The 13942-nt window shown below is 31.5% G+C and overlaps 1 protein-coding gene across 1 annotated transcript; it reads right to left on the bottom strand.

Annotated features, from left to right (window-relative positions):
* Positions 1 to 2563: 2563 nt before the first annotated feature.
* Positions 2564 to 11656, bottom strand: eIF3b (eukaryotic translation initiation factor 3 subunit b). Its single transcript, XM_967756.5, has 6 exons — positions 11474 to 11656; positions 10759 to 11261; positions 10467 to 10699; positions 6282 to 7117; positions 3136 to 3438; positions 2564 to 2933 (listed from the first exon to the last, which is right to left on the bottom strand). Exons 1-6 carry the CDS (start codon positions 11607 to 11609, stop codon positions 2839 to 2841), a joined length of 2106 nt encoding a protein of 701 aa, XP_972849.1. The 5' UTR covers positions 11610 to 11656; the 3' UTR covers positions 2564 to 2838.
* Positions 11657 to 13942: the final 2286 nt, after the last annotated feature.

Genomic DNA, 13942 nt, shown 5'->3' with positions numbered 1-13942 from the left:
AATGTTTTATGTTTATTAAAATTGTTTTAAAAAAGAAAGTTTCAGTTGCAATAAACTCCTATAAAGAAGTAGTCTGAAATTGAAAAACCTAAAAAACTCACAAACGATAAACAATTAATACAAATAAACAAATCTTTGTTAAAAGTACACAAACGTCTCGAAATATGAAAAACCTATTCCTTGAGTGACAATCTTTTTAATTTAAAATGTTACATTCACCACAAATTGCAAATCTAAAAATTTCCACTGATGTGGAAATGATGAGGTAAAAAATCTCACAGATAAAAGTTTTACTTTTGCGCCTAAGCATTTTTACTTTTACGAATCTACGTAATTTGTACTTCCTCACACTAAAACGAATAAAAAACGATCTTTTACAAGGTACTGTATGAGAATACAAAGAATGTTTAACAAAGTGTAGACAGTATGTGACAGTATGTGTGGGAATATACATATACTCCCGAGAATCCACATTATGCGACACAAACAACAGCAAGGTATTAAAAAAAACTCTCTCGATCTTTATCAATTTATCTAAATACGTATGCGTCGTCGGAATACAGGTGAATTTATGTGGCTCAGCAAAATAAACGTTAAGGTTCCTCACATAAAGTATAACTTTTACTACGGCTGGATAAAATTTTGCATAAAGTATCGATACTTTAGCAGATATCAAAATACATACTTTTAATTTCCGATACTTCAATACTTGCAATACTTCGATACCTTCGATACTTGATACTTTCGAACTGTATTCGTTTATTGTTTTTTGATGGTGAATTTGTAATATAGAATCGATTTTAAACTACAAACAAACATCGTTTGAAAATATTATGTGTCATTATCACCAGGTGGAATTCTTTCTGTGCTGTTTGTTCATAAGAAAAGTCGGTATGAAAAATAGCAAGGAATAAAATACCAAAATACCAAATAGCTCCCTTACGAAATATTTTTCGATACATGCTTATAGGAAACTTCTGTCTTAAAATTGAATGTTCTATCTTCTGTTTAAATTTGTAACAATAAAAACGGAACACCCCGTATAGAAAAGTTGTTGTATGTGGTAAAATTAACACACGTATTTCTGATACACCTTGTATATACCTAAATAGAGGTATCGACCAGCCATAACATTTACTAATAATAACATAATCTACTATTTATTAATTCTCGGCCGAGTTCTCAACTATGCAATGAATGTTTTTTAGTCTAAACCTATTTAGTTTTTTCAGACTTTCTTTTAGCTTTACAGACTTATAAATTTACTTTTAGAATAATTAACTATAAGTTTATTACTACTAAAATTAGGACGTCAAGTTTTTAAATATTGATTATAAAATATAATTTTTGCTAAATCACAAATGTCACAGACTGCCTCGAATTAATACTATCAGCGTTTGTTGTAATGTAGACCACCAAAAATCGGCTAACATAAATATTTAGTATCATAAAAATGTTGATATATACCTACCTCTTTTCATAAGATCTTTAAATCTTCACCATCTTCATCGCTTTAGTTTACTATGATAATGTTATCACAAACATAGGAAAAGTTATTTGGGCTTAAAATACATTCATTTGTTGGCATTTTAAAGCAAATAAAATGTTTAACAGTTAATTTATTACAGAAATAGCGAGTGCCAAATTAGACAGCAAGAATAAATTAATTTCAAAATGTTGTAGAGTATATTAAAAAAAAACTTTACAAGTGACAAAATTTGTCACAAAGTTGTTGGTGATAAGTCTGATAAATAACTTTGTAACGTCGTATATTGTGTAATTATAATAACGTAAGTATTAGATTCAGCATCGTTGAAATATTTGATAATAAAAATTTAATTTAATAATAAAAACAGGCTGTATAAATAGTTAGATAAGTATAAATAAGTTACGGGCAAAAATAAACATCTTGCTCCAAAAATATCAAAAAAGGCAGTTCATATAGCAATTATGGAGGAAGCAACCATACATTTCGAAGATTGGCATTAATTTGTTTAAATTGAGCGCTAAGTTGCCAATTTTTTAAAATTCTCTCATTTTCGACTCTTTATTTTATTATTATACATCCAATTCACAAAAGCGCATAAAAAACGTGCTGCTTATACTGTCATGCCTCCATCCCCATGTATCACAATTTCAGCCAAAATTCAATTTTACAACAAATCGCATCGATTTTCCACCACTCAAACTCGCACCACAAACACATTTTTCCGAAATCGTGCAACACAAGGATATCGTGTATCCAAAAGTATCTTTTACGCGCAATAAAACCGATCAACCTTTTATGTATTTTGTTTTATTATTTTCTTTAGCAGCACGTGTCCCGGATCACACCGACAACTTGATACAGCATTTTTATATTGGCAGCAATGCACCACTGCTTAGTAAATCATAGTGACCCTACTTCTGCTGACATTTTTATAGACTTGTATATGAGAAAATTGATGACAACACTGCTGGAACGAACCTAGAATTTTATATAGTCCTTAGACAACAAATCATAAAGTTACGAAAAGGCTAGATGTCGCCACTTGTGGTGAGTTTAGGAAGAGAAAAAAAAACATTTGTCATATGAAAATTTATTTTCCAAATAACCAACAGACAGTTGAGATTAGTATCGTACATGGTTAAAATTGACCCACCTAAATAGAATAAAAAATTAAAATATAATGGCAGCTGACAACAGAAAAAGATTGAACGAGAACCTACTAAATAAGATAAAACACAACAAATTGGTGTAAATTTTCTTATTTAAGGCTGTTTATGAATTCACAGTCACTATAAATCCCGTGCACACGTTGAATGCACACAGGAACCAACACTTCAACCTCAATTGTCTTAGTCCAAAATGGTTGTTTCCTCTTTAATAAAGAATTCTACAATTTCTTCTTCTACGTTTTGTGGGTCGGCATCTAATTCATCGGTATCAATATCTGGAAAAAATCAAGCGTTAAAAAAACTGCAAAACAATTAGAATTAAACATTGTCACATGTTTTTGCAGTTAAATAAACTGTAACTGAACGCAAAAACATGTTTTAATTTCCCCTGAGCGTATAACTAACCACACTACAAATCAGCGTGTCAGCAAAAAATCAGGGTAACTAACAACTACAAAATCAAATTAAAACACTCACTATTTCTAAGTTGAAGTCGTCTTTGCTTATTCTCGTTATATTCCTTAATCCTTTTACTTCTGTATTCGTTAAACTCCTTCATTAAAGCGGCACGTTTTTCGATAAGTTCCTTTGAAGCTTTCGATTGTCTCATTCTGTCTTTGCTCTCAAACTGTGGATAATACTTTTTGAGGTTCTTTTTGATTTCTTTCTGCTTTTCTTCAGACAATAAAGTTGCAGGTCGTGGACGCCACAACAACTGGGCGAATTTTTCCAAATTAACACGTTTCAGGATTTTTCCTTGGAACGACCAAATCCAATAACCTGAAAAGAAAAATTCTCCGATAATGATTTTGAAATGAAAATATTTAATTCTCAAAATCGTTCACGAAGTAGACCAATTTTCAATATAAACGAAAAAGGTCCTTGTAAGTAAATTAAGTTAGATTAACTTTAAGAGGATTTAGATGAATTAAAATTTGTATGTTTTTGTGTCGGAATCTATAAAAAAAAAACATAATAACATCAACCTGAGTTATTATTTTTTTAACATTTTTTAAAATTTATACTTGTATTGTAAAATAAAGTTTTTTGCTAAATTTCAACAAAAAAGGACGAAAAATTAGTTATTCAGTGCATTTTTTAGTCTGGAACGTTTTTGTTTCACAAGGCGTTGTTTAAGATCATTCAAAAAATCGCCAAAGTGTTATTTTTGCTTTTTGATCCATAGTTTTCCTGTAATATTTTGATAAACATATCCAAAAAAAAATCCTAAATTAGATAAAAACGTCATTTTCGTGTGTTCAAAGAAATTTAGAACCATTTTCAGCAAAAACCGGAATTATTAGTTCGATAAAAAACCCAAAAAATCACCAAGTTATGTCTAAAGGAGTGTTATCTTTTTGTTTTTTAAGCATGTAAGTATATTAACCGGGCCGAAATAAGATCAAAAATGAGATTATTTTTCTGATTTCAAGTGTCAGTCAGAAACGTGATTATTTTGGGTCAAAAATTATTCGAAAAAATTGCTGAATTTCCCCTTTTTTAAGTCAATTTTTAGTTAAAATTACATTAAAGTGGCGTTAATTTTATCCTTTTTAGAAAAGAAACCACCATTTTATGTCAAAAAATGCATTACTTCTGTTTCTTAATGTTTCAGCCCATTTTAGAAAAACCCCAATTTTTTCGAAAATTTAGACATGTTTTTCAGCAATAAATGCAACAATTTCTCGAAATTGCGCCAAAAACAATTAACTTTTTTAAGGAAAAGGCTTGTGAAATTTCAACACCGCACAGTGCGGTGCCTCTTGAACAAATAAAATGTTTAACGGTAAAACAAAATTAACTTTGATTTGGCGTATTCCAGTGCTTAATTACAATTTAACAGCTCCTAAAACAAACTTGACCGATGAAATGTGTCGAGTTACCAACTTTTTTCAGGGTAACTCAGGCGCTGTTAAATGTGTCTTCGTCAAACCATGCAATGTTGTTATTTTCTGTGATCCTCTTTTGTCTGTTTTAATGAATTTGTAATTATTTTATACGAAACATAAGTGCTGTACATGTCTATTTTATCTGTAAGAACAATAAAAAATATGAAAAAACAAAAAAATCACCTACTTTTCAGATAATAATTAATAATCATACGCGCAGTTAAATAAAATCTTAGCAATGGGTGTAGCTAGAAAAGCTGAAAATATAACCCATTTTCTATAAAACACTAAAATGTGCAAGCCTTGAATTCTTTGATGAAGGATTGCATCCAGAAACACGAAAACGCGAGCACAATAGAAAATACAAAAATACAGATATACACAACACTCCATCCGATTTTACCTTTATTTCGGTCATTCCTTTTTTCTACAATGTCAGAAACTTTCATATTTGCAATAAAGGCCATTTTTTAATCAACAAGTTCTAAATGATCAAATTTTATTTAAATCTTCGATCATATCTTCACTTTTTTTTACGTAATATGAATGTTTGGCTTGTGTCTCGACTTCTTTCTCTCGTTTTTTCAGTCGTTTAAATTTTAAATCTGTTTAATTTTTTACCTCTATTATTTTATAATCTTCGATAGAAGACGCGGTTTTACTTTATTAATTGCTTAATCAATTTTCCTTAAGACATAAATATCATGATTAGGATCTTTCAAACTAATCTTTAGTTTATATGATTTTATTATTTTTTATTTTGTTTTCCGTAACCTTTAGTTATCCAATAGATGTCATGTATCCATGTTCAAGTAGAATAGTATTTGTTATGAATTTTATAATTATTAGCCTCCACTTTGTCTTGTTTCCTTTAATATAAAGGTCGTTTTATTTTAAAATTATGATTTATACTATTTTAATATAAACATTTTTGTTAAATGTTTTGAATTTTAAACATGTGACTAATTCACCTAATGATACTTTACGTAACTTGACAAAAAATTTGTCAAGTTTGTTTATTCATTATAACTTTCAGAGTACATGTAAAATAAAAAAAATTGAAAGTCAAAAACAAGACAGCAAATTTTCTAGTAAACATACCCTTCATTTGAGGAATCACAATTGAGATCATGCTTTTCAATCTTTTTAGGGTGTTCGTATTTGAAAGTGCTTTAAAAGTGCACCAAAAAGTCTCCCCTTGTTAATAAAAATTGACCTATTCAGTAATTTTCAAAATTTTCTTTTATTTTCTGAGAGCTCGTTTAGAAAAGCACCTCGAAAATAACGGATTTTGTTAATTGACCCAAAAGCTGAAAACCAAATTTGGTTAAAAATGTTATTAGTTTTTTTGATTCACGGTTCATCGTCTGTTGTGAGTTTAATTTGAGTAAGATTTAATTATTTATTAGGATAACAGACACAGTGCAATTTATTTTGGTTTATTTATTTATTGTTAAACAAAATAGTTCCCCTCCTCGTTGTTTCTGCACGAATGGTTTGCTAATTATTTATTGCCCTAAAGAAGCCCCCCTCATAAAAACTGGCAAAACGTTGGTAGTAATAAACAAAAAAACAAACAAAATATACTGCCCCTCTCTACTATGCCCCCCCCCAAAAAAAAAAACGATAATCTGGGAAAACCCCCGCAAGAATAATTCATTCAATTCAACAATACTTCAAATTACAGAGGTTCGGTATCAATTTCTAAATCAAGCTTAAAAGCCAAAAACCCACCTGTATCAACTTTGGTTTTCCAGTACGAAACGGACGTCGTGACGTATCTTCCCGTCGGATCCCACTCGACATCCGACATTTGGAAATGATCCGTCGTATTCATAACCAAAAACTCGTGCGTATCAACAAACTCCAATGATCCACCACCATTCGATCCCAACCCCGCCAAAACAATAAACTGGCCTCCGGGCGACCAAAACAGGTGATTACACGCCCTTTTCTCGAACTTTTTAAGCAGAATTGGGGCTTGTCCCACTCTCACTTCGTAAAAACTGACATTAATATTCGGCGATTCTCCATGTATGACCGCAAACTTCGATCCGACCGGTTCCCAAGCGAACGCCTGGATGGGTTCCTTACTCTCGACGCTATCCACCGGGATCTGTTTTTCCCTCATGTGGAAGATCTCGAAGTTGCAGTACATTCCGCTGTACTTCGTCTCATTTTTCTCTTTGCGAACTTTCGAGTAACGGTCGACTTTGACGCATAGATAATCGCCAGATTTTTGCCAGTGGATTTTGCAATCGGCGACGTTGAAGAGGTTCTTCTTGCGGATTTCGTTGCGGTTGGGGATTTCAAGGAGGGTTACGCTGGCTGGAACGTCTTTGTCTTCTGCCACCCAATAGGCGACGATGTTGTCGGTGGGCGACCAGCTGAAGTCGCGGATGCCGCTGATTTTGATTGATTTTTTCTCAAGGAGACCGAACGAGGGGGTTTCGTAGATGGAGAGGACGTCGTTGCCCACGCGTCCGAAGTATTTGTCGTCGTGAGACCAGCGGAAAATCGGCCATGAGGAGGGGCCTTCAGGGTTGAAAGAACGCTTTTCTTGGCCAGTTCTGCAACAATTAGTTAAGAAGTGTTTTCAAAAAATTATATAAACTCATGAGTTTAGACATTTAATTTTTTTTACTAAAAAGTCAGGTTTTAAAGTGTACACGGTTCACATTTGTAAAAAATAAGCTTAAAAATATCTGTGTGGAAATAGTATATTAGAAAACAAGTTTCATAAAACCAGTCTTGAAGCACGAATTCAGTTTTAAAGAATAAGTACTTCAAGGTTTTATGAAACGAGTTTTTTTATACTGTTTTGTGTAATTTGTCCCCATTTTGCACTTTTTGTTATTTTAATCGATTTAGGGATTTTTAAGCCAACTGGTAATGTCTCAATTTTGAAAGTGAAAAATTGACATACTTTTTTTTGTTTTATCCAAAGCTTTAACGTAATACCACATTTAACTTCAGTGCAGTTCTGCCAACCTTCGAACATAATACAAATAATATGTGCAGTGGCGGACGCGAAATTTTGGACGCCTATGACATTTCGTTGACTTAAACGTATGGAATACTCCATACCTTTCGACTACGAAGTGACAGAAGTGCTCAAAATTCCGTATCTGCTACTGTACCATTAAGTATTTAGTAAATAAAATTTGTAACTTTTTGTTTGAAAAAATTGAAAGAAACGGTAAATTTAATCAAAGATCAGGTTAGTTATGCCAATGATTTATTATTATTTAAATACAGAGTGTTAGGTAATGGCTTAGCAAAAATTTAAAGATTTATGTAAATTTATGTAAATCAAAAATGCATGGTTTTTCAAAGAATTTGTTCTGAACTTTTGTTCTCAAAATTTGAGAACCGCTGAACTAGAATTATAAAATTTAGCGTAAATTCTAATAATATTGGCAAAACAGCTGAGCTAAAATAACTTGTTGGTTCACTACGTTATTCTTCTATTTCAATTTGTGTTTTGTTACTAAAGTTTACGAAAAAATATTTTTTTTGCCAAGACCGGGATTCGAACCTTCCGCACAAATGAAAATGTTGCCTTATTTAATGAAAAAAAAAAATATAATAATAACCGCTAATAAACTACCATAAGCCCAGTGGCTCTCAACAGGTGGGTTAATATTTTTTTTTTAAAGAAAGTACGCACCTTTTGGAAAAATTATATAAGGGTTTTTAACTCGTCTGATCATGACAAATTCACTTACACAATATTGCTAAGCCATTCCCTAACACCCTCTACATAGAGGGTCTAAAGTACAGCATTTCCGTCAAATATAACAGACGTAACCAGGGTATACATAAGTGTTAAATTAAAATCAGATTAAAAAAAATTAATAAATATCCATTTCCAATATTTGGATTCCCATTTGAAGACTGTTAAAAAATTCAACAGTTCTATTTTTACCGGAAAACAACCCTAAATTTCGTAAAAAACATTGTGACTTGATGAAAACCTTAGCAAAAAAGTTTGTTTCGTTTAAAACTACACAGAAAAAACCTCTAGTTTTGACCAATTTATTTTTTTGTTAAAAAACAGTGAACAAAATTTTCATGAGGAATTTTGAGCATATTGTATATGAATTGCCTATGTAATAGTACATTTTTATAGAACTTTGTTTATTTTTTTTCCAACCCTTAAACCAAGGTTACAAACAATGTTTAAAATAAAATAATAACTAATTTCTGAGGAGGAGGATCTAATTGAGGGATCTAGTTTCAAAGTGTACATCCTGCTGGTTTATTTTAGAATACGAGAAAAACTCGTCACATTGAAAAAATGTTTAAAAAATAAATAAATAATACCGACAATTGTGTGAGTTCATATTATCATCTAGAGAAACAAATAAATTCAAAGTTAAAAATAGGTTTTATGCAAAAAAAAAAACTAAACTGACAATTCATTAACACTTTTCCTCTACAGGTGTCTCAAAATTGGCGAATTCTCAGTTCAAAGCATTGTAGAAATCATTTCAGTAATCCAAATATATAAAAAAAAATTAAGATTGGGGGCATCCCCACAAAGATACACTGGTTTGGAAAATCACTCTTAGAATTGCGTTTCGTTCAATTGCATGCTAAAAGTTTCAGTATTTATTGGAAAAAAAAAACCCTGAAGGTATCAATACTAACCTAAGTATCGTTGGTATTGAGGTACCGGAAGAATCGAGGTATTGAAAATATCGTAGTATCAAGGTATTGACAGTTTTATGGTATCAGCTCTGGTATCAGTGAATCTAATTTTTTTACTGAATTATTGAAGTGTTGGCTTTTTTCTAATATATGCCATAGAAATGGATACATTTTATTCTGCGATTCTTTACAACACATAGACAGTCGGAAATTATGATACAGAATGTGTCTAATCATTTTTAAAATGCTTTCCCGAATTTTTTTCGTTTTATATTTTTATACAATCGCACAGTATTTTATGGTAGCATTTTAACAACTTTTGAAGGCATTTATTTATTATTTAATATTTACACTGATCTTTACATATGGTAACAATCTGAACTAAAATTAATTCACTCCTACTTTCTCTTCCAAACTAGTTTTGTAAATTTAATTAATTTCAGAGGACAAATTATAATTTTTTTCCTTTTTCTAAAATGCATTATTAAAAATTTAGTTCATTTAATATAAGTTTTTATAGAGTCAAAGTATCAACCATAATTAAATTATTTCCAATTTGCATGATTTTCTGACGTTTCAATTATAAAGAATACACTAAAAAACACCGTAAACTATAACAGGAAGATGAGCAATATTTTACGTAGATCTTTATGTAAATATTCAACGAGCAGCAAATATTCGAAGTTTAAAATTTATGAAACGCTCCTTCATACACAACCGTAACATAAATTACACTAACAGAAAGTTATCGCACTAGACTCGTTAAACGTAAAAATAACACACAAGTGCGGTAAATCACGTAGAAGAATGTCAAGTATTTCAAAATAATCACTAAACAAAATACAGGGCGTTTTTCCGTAAACTATTTACCTTACGAAAAAATAATACTAGTATAAGCAAGTACGCTGAAATTTTATTTTCTGGCCAATTTCGCAAAAAAAAAACACCCAATCAGAAACAATACCACATTGAATCAAGTAATTTTTTAAAGCATAACCTTTAACCAAAATAATCAAAAACTCGAAAAGTAAAAAAAAATTCAAAAATGACCACATTGTTAATAGACTTGATAATGTGCTAACTATTTTTTCGTAAAGTAGAAATATTAGAAAAAAACGTTTGGTTTTATACTTTGCCGGACAGAGTATGTAACTTACATTATTTTTTTTATGATTTGGTCATGTCATACAAAAAATACAAAGAAAGTTTATTCAAAATACCAAATGTTTAACGACAAATTAAGATAATAAATGTGATAAAAATTACCTTATATCCCAAATAATGATCCCTTTCTGTTGCGGATGCTGCGGATCTCCCTGAGGCGAGTACGTCACCAAATACTTCTCGCACGGCGAAAAATCAATAAATTGTGCATTGGCATGGGCATACCTTTTGTATTGGCTAAACTTCTGACCCACCCATAACGCGATACCTTGCTTATGGAAAGTGGCTAAATACGTACCTAACGGAGACCACTTGATATAAGCATGTGTCCAAGCCTATCCCAAAAAAAAATCATAATCATAAAAAACCAACCCAAAACGATTAAAAAAATTACATGTCTCTCCTCAAGTAAGGAAGGATCAGGCTGCGTATTTTGCCAAATTTGAACCGACTGTCCCTGTCCCAAAACCACGGCAAATTGGTCGTAAGCATCAGGCTCGAGCAAATAGTGGTGGACGTCCCCCTGGCCCTCGTAGGGCTGCGGCTTCGGGGGGTCCCACTCCTCCGGAATCGCCTCATATTTGGTAAAGTCAGTGAAGAGATTGACTTGGAAAGTGTGCTGCTTATCAAGCTTGAAATTATTGGTGAGCTTCACGGCTTCAGCTGCGTTGACTGGAGAGGAGTATTCCAGGAAAATGTAGCCTTTGGTGTGACCGTTTTCGGTCACTGGATAGTACTCATTGACTATGGATCCGAACTTGACGAAAATCTTATTAATGACGGATTTCAATTTCTCGATACGGTCGGGGCCCACTTGCGGGACACCGTCGACCACAATCACGCTCTCAACACCGTCAGTCTCCTTCGGCTTCTGCTTCAAAATATCGGCCAGGAGCTCTGAAACGACAAACCTAACCTCACTTTCGCGACCGCATATGTTGCAATCCAGGCGAGATATTTGATGCGAAAATGCTAAAACGTGGCTACGGTTTGCCAAATCCAACAAAAATTAATTGTTTGAGTGGACAGTTTTACGAAAAATGAGGGTTGAAAATGAAGTGACAGCATGGTTATGCCCGCATTTTGAATGAGCGTTTTTGGGGAAATACCTTCATCGGTGATGTTGTCGACGTATCCCTCGGGATCGCTGAAGTTTGGTTCATCATCGTTGGACGATAAATCGCTCTCGTTCTTCGTATTATTCCCGTTAAGGCTGTTTTTGTCGTCCACTTTCTTTTTCGCCATTTTGACACGCGTGAGGGTCGACCGGTAAAGAAGGACGCGCGGGAATAAAATGTCACAGTTTTGTAAGGCGCCAGAAATGAATTTAATGGAGAAAAACCACTTTTGGGCCCTTTCCAAGTATGGACTTGACTGCTGTGTCCTTAAAACTCATTTGTATGTTGCTAATTGGGTTAATAAATGATTAATGAATTAACGTAAGAAGTGTTGTAAAAATTGTAGAAGTTGTAAGCCTTGTCATTGGCCGTTTCAGGACGGCCATCATAATTATGTCAGAAAACCAATCATTTTCGATTTTTTGATTCATTCAAAAATTTAATTCATTGGTGTAATTGGTCCATTTGAGGTCGGCCATTAAAATAATGTGCAAAACCAATCACTTCAGAGTTTTGATTCATTCAAAAATTTGGTGCAGTTAATTGATGATTAATTCAGTGTTCTTTTTTCTTGATTTCGTGTAAATTATTATTTTTACATTAGTTAGGGCCGCTTTTACAATAGTCCAAGAAGAATAAATTTATTACGGGAATAAATTTTCAAAAATACATTGTTGAAACAATTGTAACTGTGTAATTTGGTACTAATTAAGTATACCACGAATAATTTGTTTACCCGAAGTTTATCTAAGGATAGTGAAAAATAATTAAATATGATATTTATTAACATAACTTTTCGCCAATAAAGTTGTAACCAGCAATACCTATATAATACATACACTTAAATTGGGTAGTAACAAAGCGATCAGTAATAAATGTAATTTTGATCAACAAAAAATAATAAATAATCAGTATTTAATTAATTTTTGCACAATAAAAAATTAAAGTAGTCGGTATAATATAATATTTTCCATTTAAAAAATTTAAGTGACACGTAAACTACGCACAGTATTTTATTAAAATTTGTTCGGTTTTCGGTATAAAGTCAACCTATTTTCAACCGCAATTCGGTACAAGAATCTTATTTTTTAATCTCTTGTCTTGCCTTACATTAAAAATTACAGTGATGGTTTGACTTTTATGCAAGATATTGCCAATCGCACACTTTAAGTGGTTAAGAAATTTGTACCAAAGTAACAAAATTTTGGTTTTACTGTGACCAGAACAATCTTCTGACTTAATACTTATTGAATAAGTCTAGAACACTCTCAAAATAAGAGTTTTATGGACAAATGTTTCACAAAAAAATTATCAGGAATTATTCGCAGCTCCAAATACAGCACGGCAAGAACTCTGTCAACAAGAACTAGACAAGAGTGTCACGGTTACACTCTGTATTAGTGACCAAAAATATTATTCTAATTTTGATTTTATTAATTGTAAAAACGTCACACAAGATCAAGTTATAAATAACAGTTTTTATTTTTGTTTTTCTTTAATTGAAACAACGGCGAACAGTCATTTTCATGGCGTTTTTTTAAACTTACGCTAATATAAATAACAATTCGTTTAAAAAAATGCCAAATATGTTAATTATAACTTCATTATTAAAAAAAATTACTAATATTCCCAGACTTTTTTGGAGTGTGTATTACAGGTTTAATGTATTTTTTCTAAAAAAAAAATATTGAAGACAAATCTTTTAATCTGGATTGTTTCCTCTATTTCTCTCTGGAGAAATAACCACGATCAATACGCACTAGTCAATTAATTTGAAACTTTTAAACCCCAAAATCCTAATTTTGTTTATGAGGCGTATCTTCACAACAGCAAATTATAACAAACTGAATAAAACTAAACGGCACTACAATAATTGTGTAAAGATATGAACCAGAGTTGGGCATAATCAGATTACAATGTAATTAAATTAATAATTCAATTACTGATTATTCTAATTACAATGTAATCTGATTATTTTGTATTCAATTACATTGTAATTACAATTACTTTTTATTAGCTGTAACAAATTACATATTAATTCAATTGAAAATTAATCGATTACTTTGTTATTAATTACATTATGACAGATTATTTTAGAAAACCATTTCCTTAGAAGGTTAAATGGAGTATTTAGGTTTGAATTCCAGAAAATCTATTAAATATAGATACACCATAAAATTGTTAATAGGATCTTTGCTGAAAAATTAAGAAAAATTAAAAATTTCACTCTGAAGGGAGGGGTTAAAAATTGTATAAAAATTGGTAATTATGTTTTGAGAAAATAATTTTAAACAAAACGTTTTAGCAACAGTTTTGAGTATTCGTAACTTTGTTAGGTATTATTATTTAAGTATAATAAGACAAAATTTTATTTGTGCTGTGTGGAAATATTACAGCTCCTAAGTTTTTGCGCTATAAATATTTTTATGTTTTACGATCTCAGATTAGCGATTTTCTAGA

This window comes from Tribolium castaneum, chromosome 6 (assembly GCF_031307605.1).
Source record: "Tribolium castaneum strain GA2 chromosome 6, icTriCast1.1, whole genome shotgun sequence".
NCBI lineage: Eukaryota > Metazoa > Arthropoda > Insecta > Coleoptera > Tenebrionidae > Tribolium > Tribolium castaneum.
This window is presented reverse-complemented; position numbering and strand designations above follow the sequence as displayed.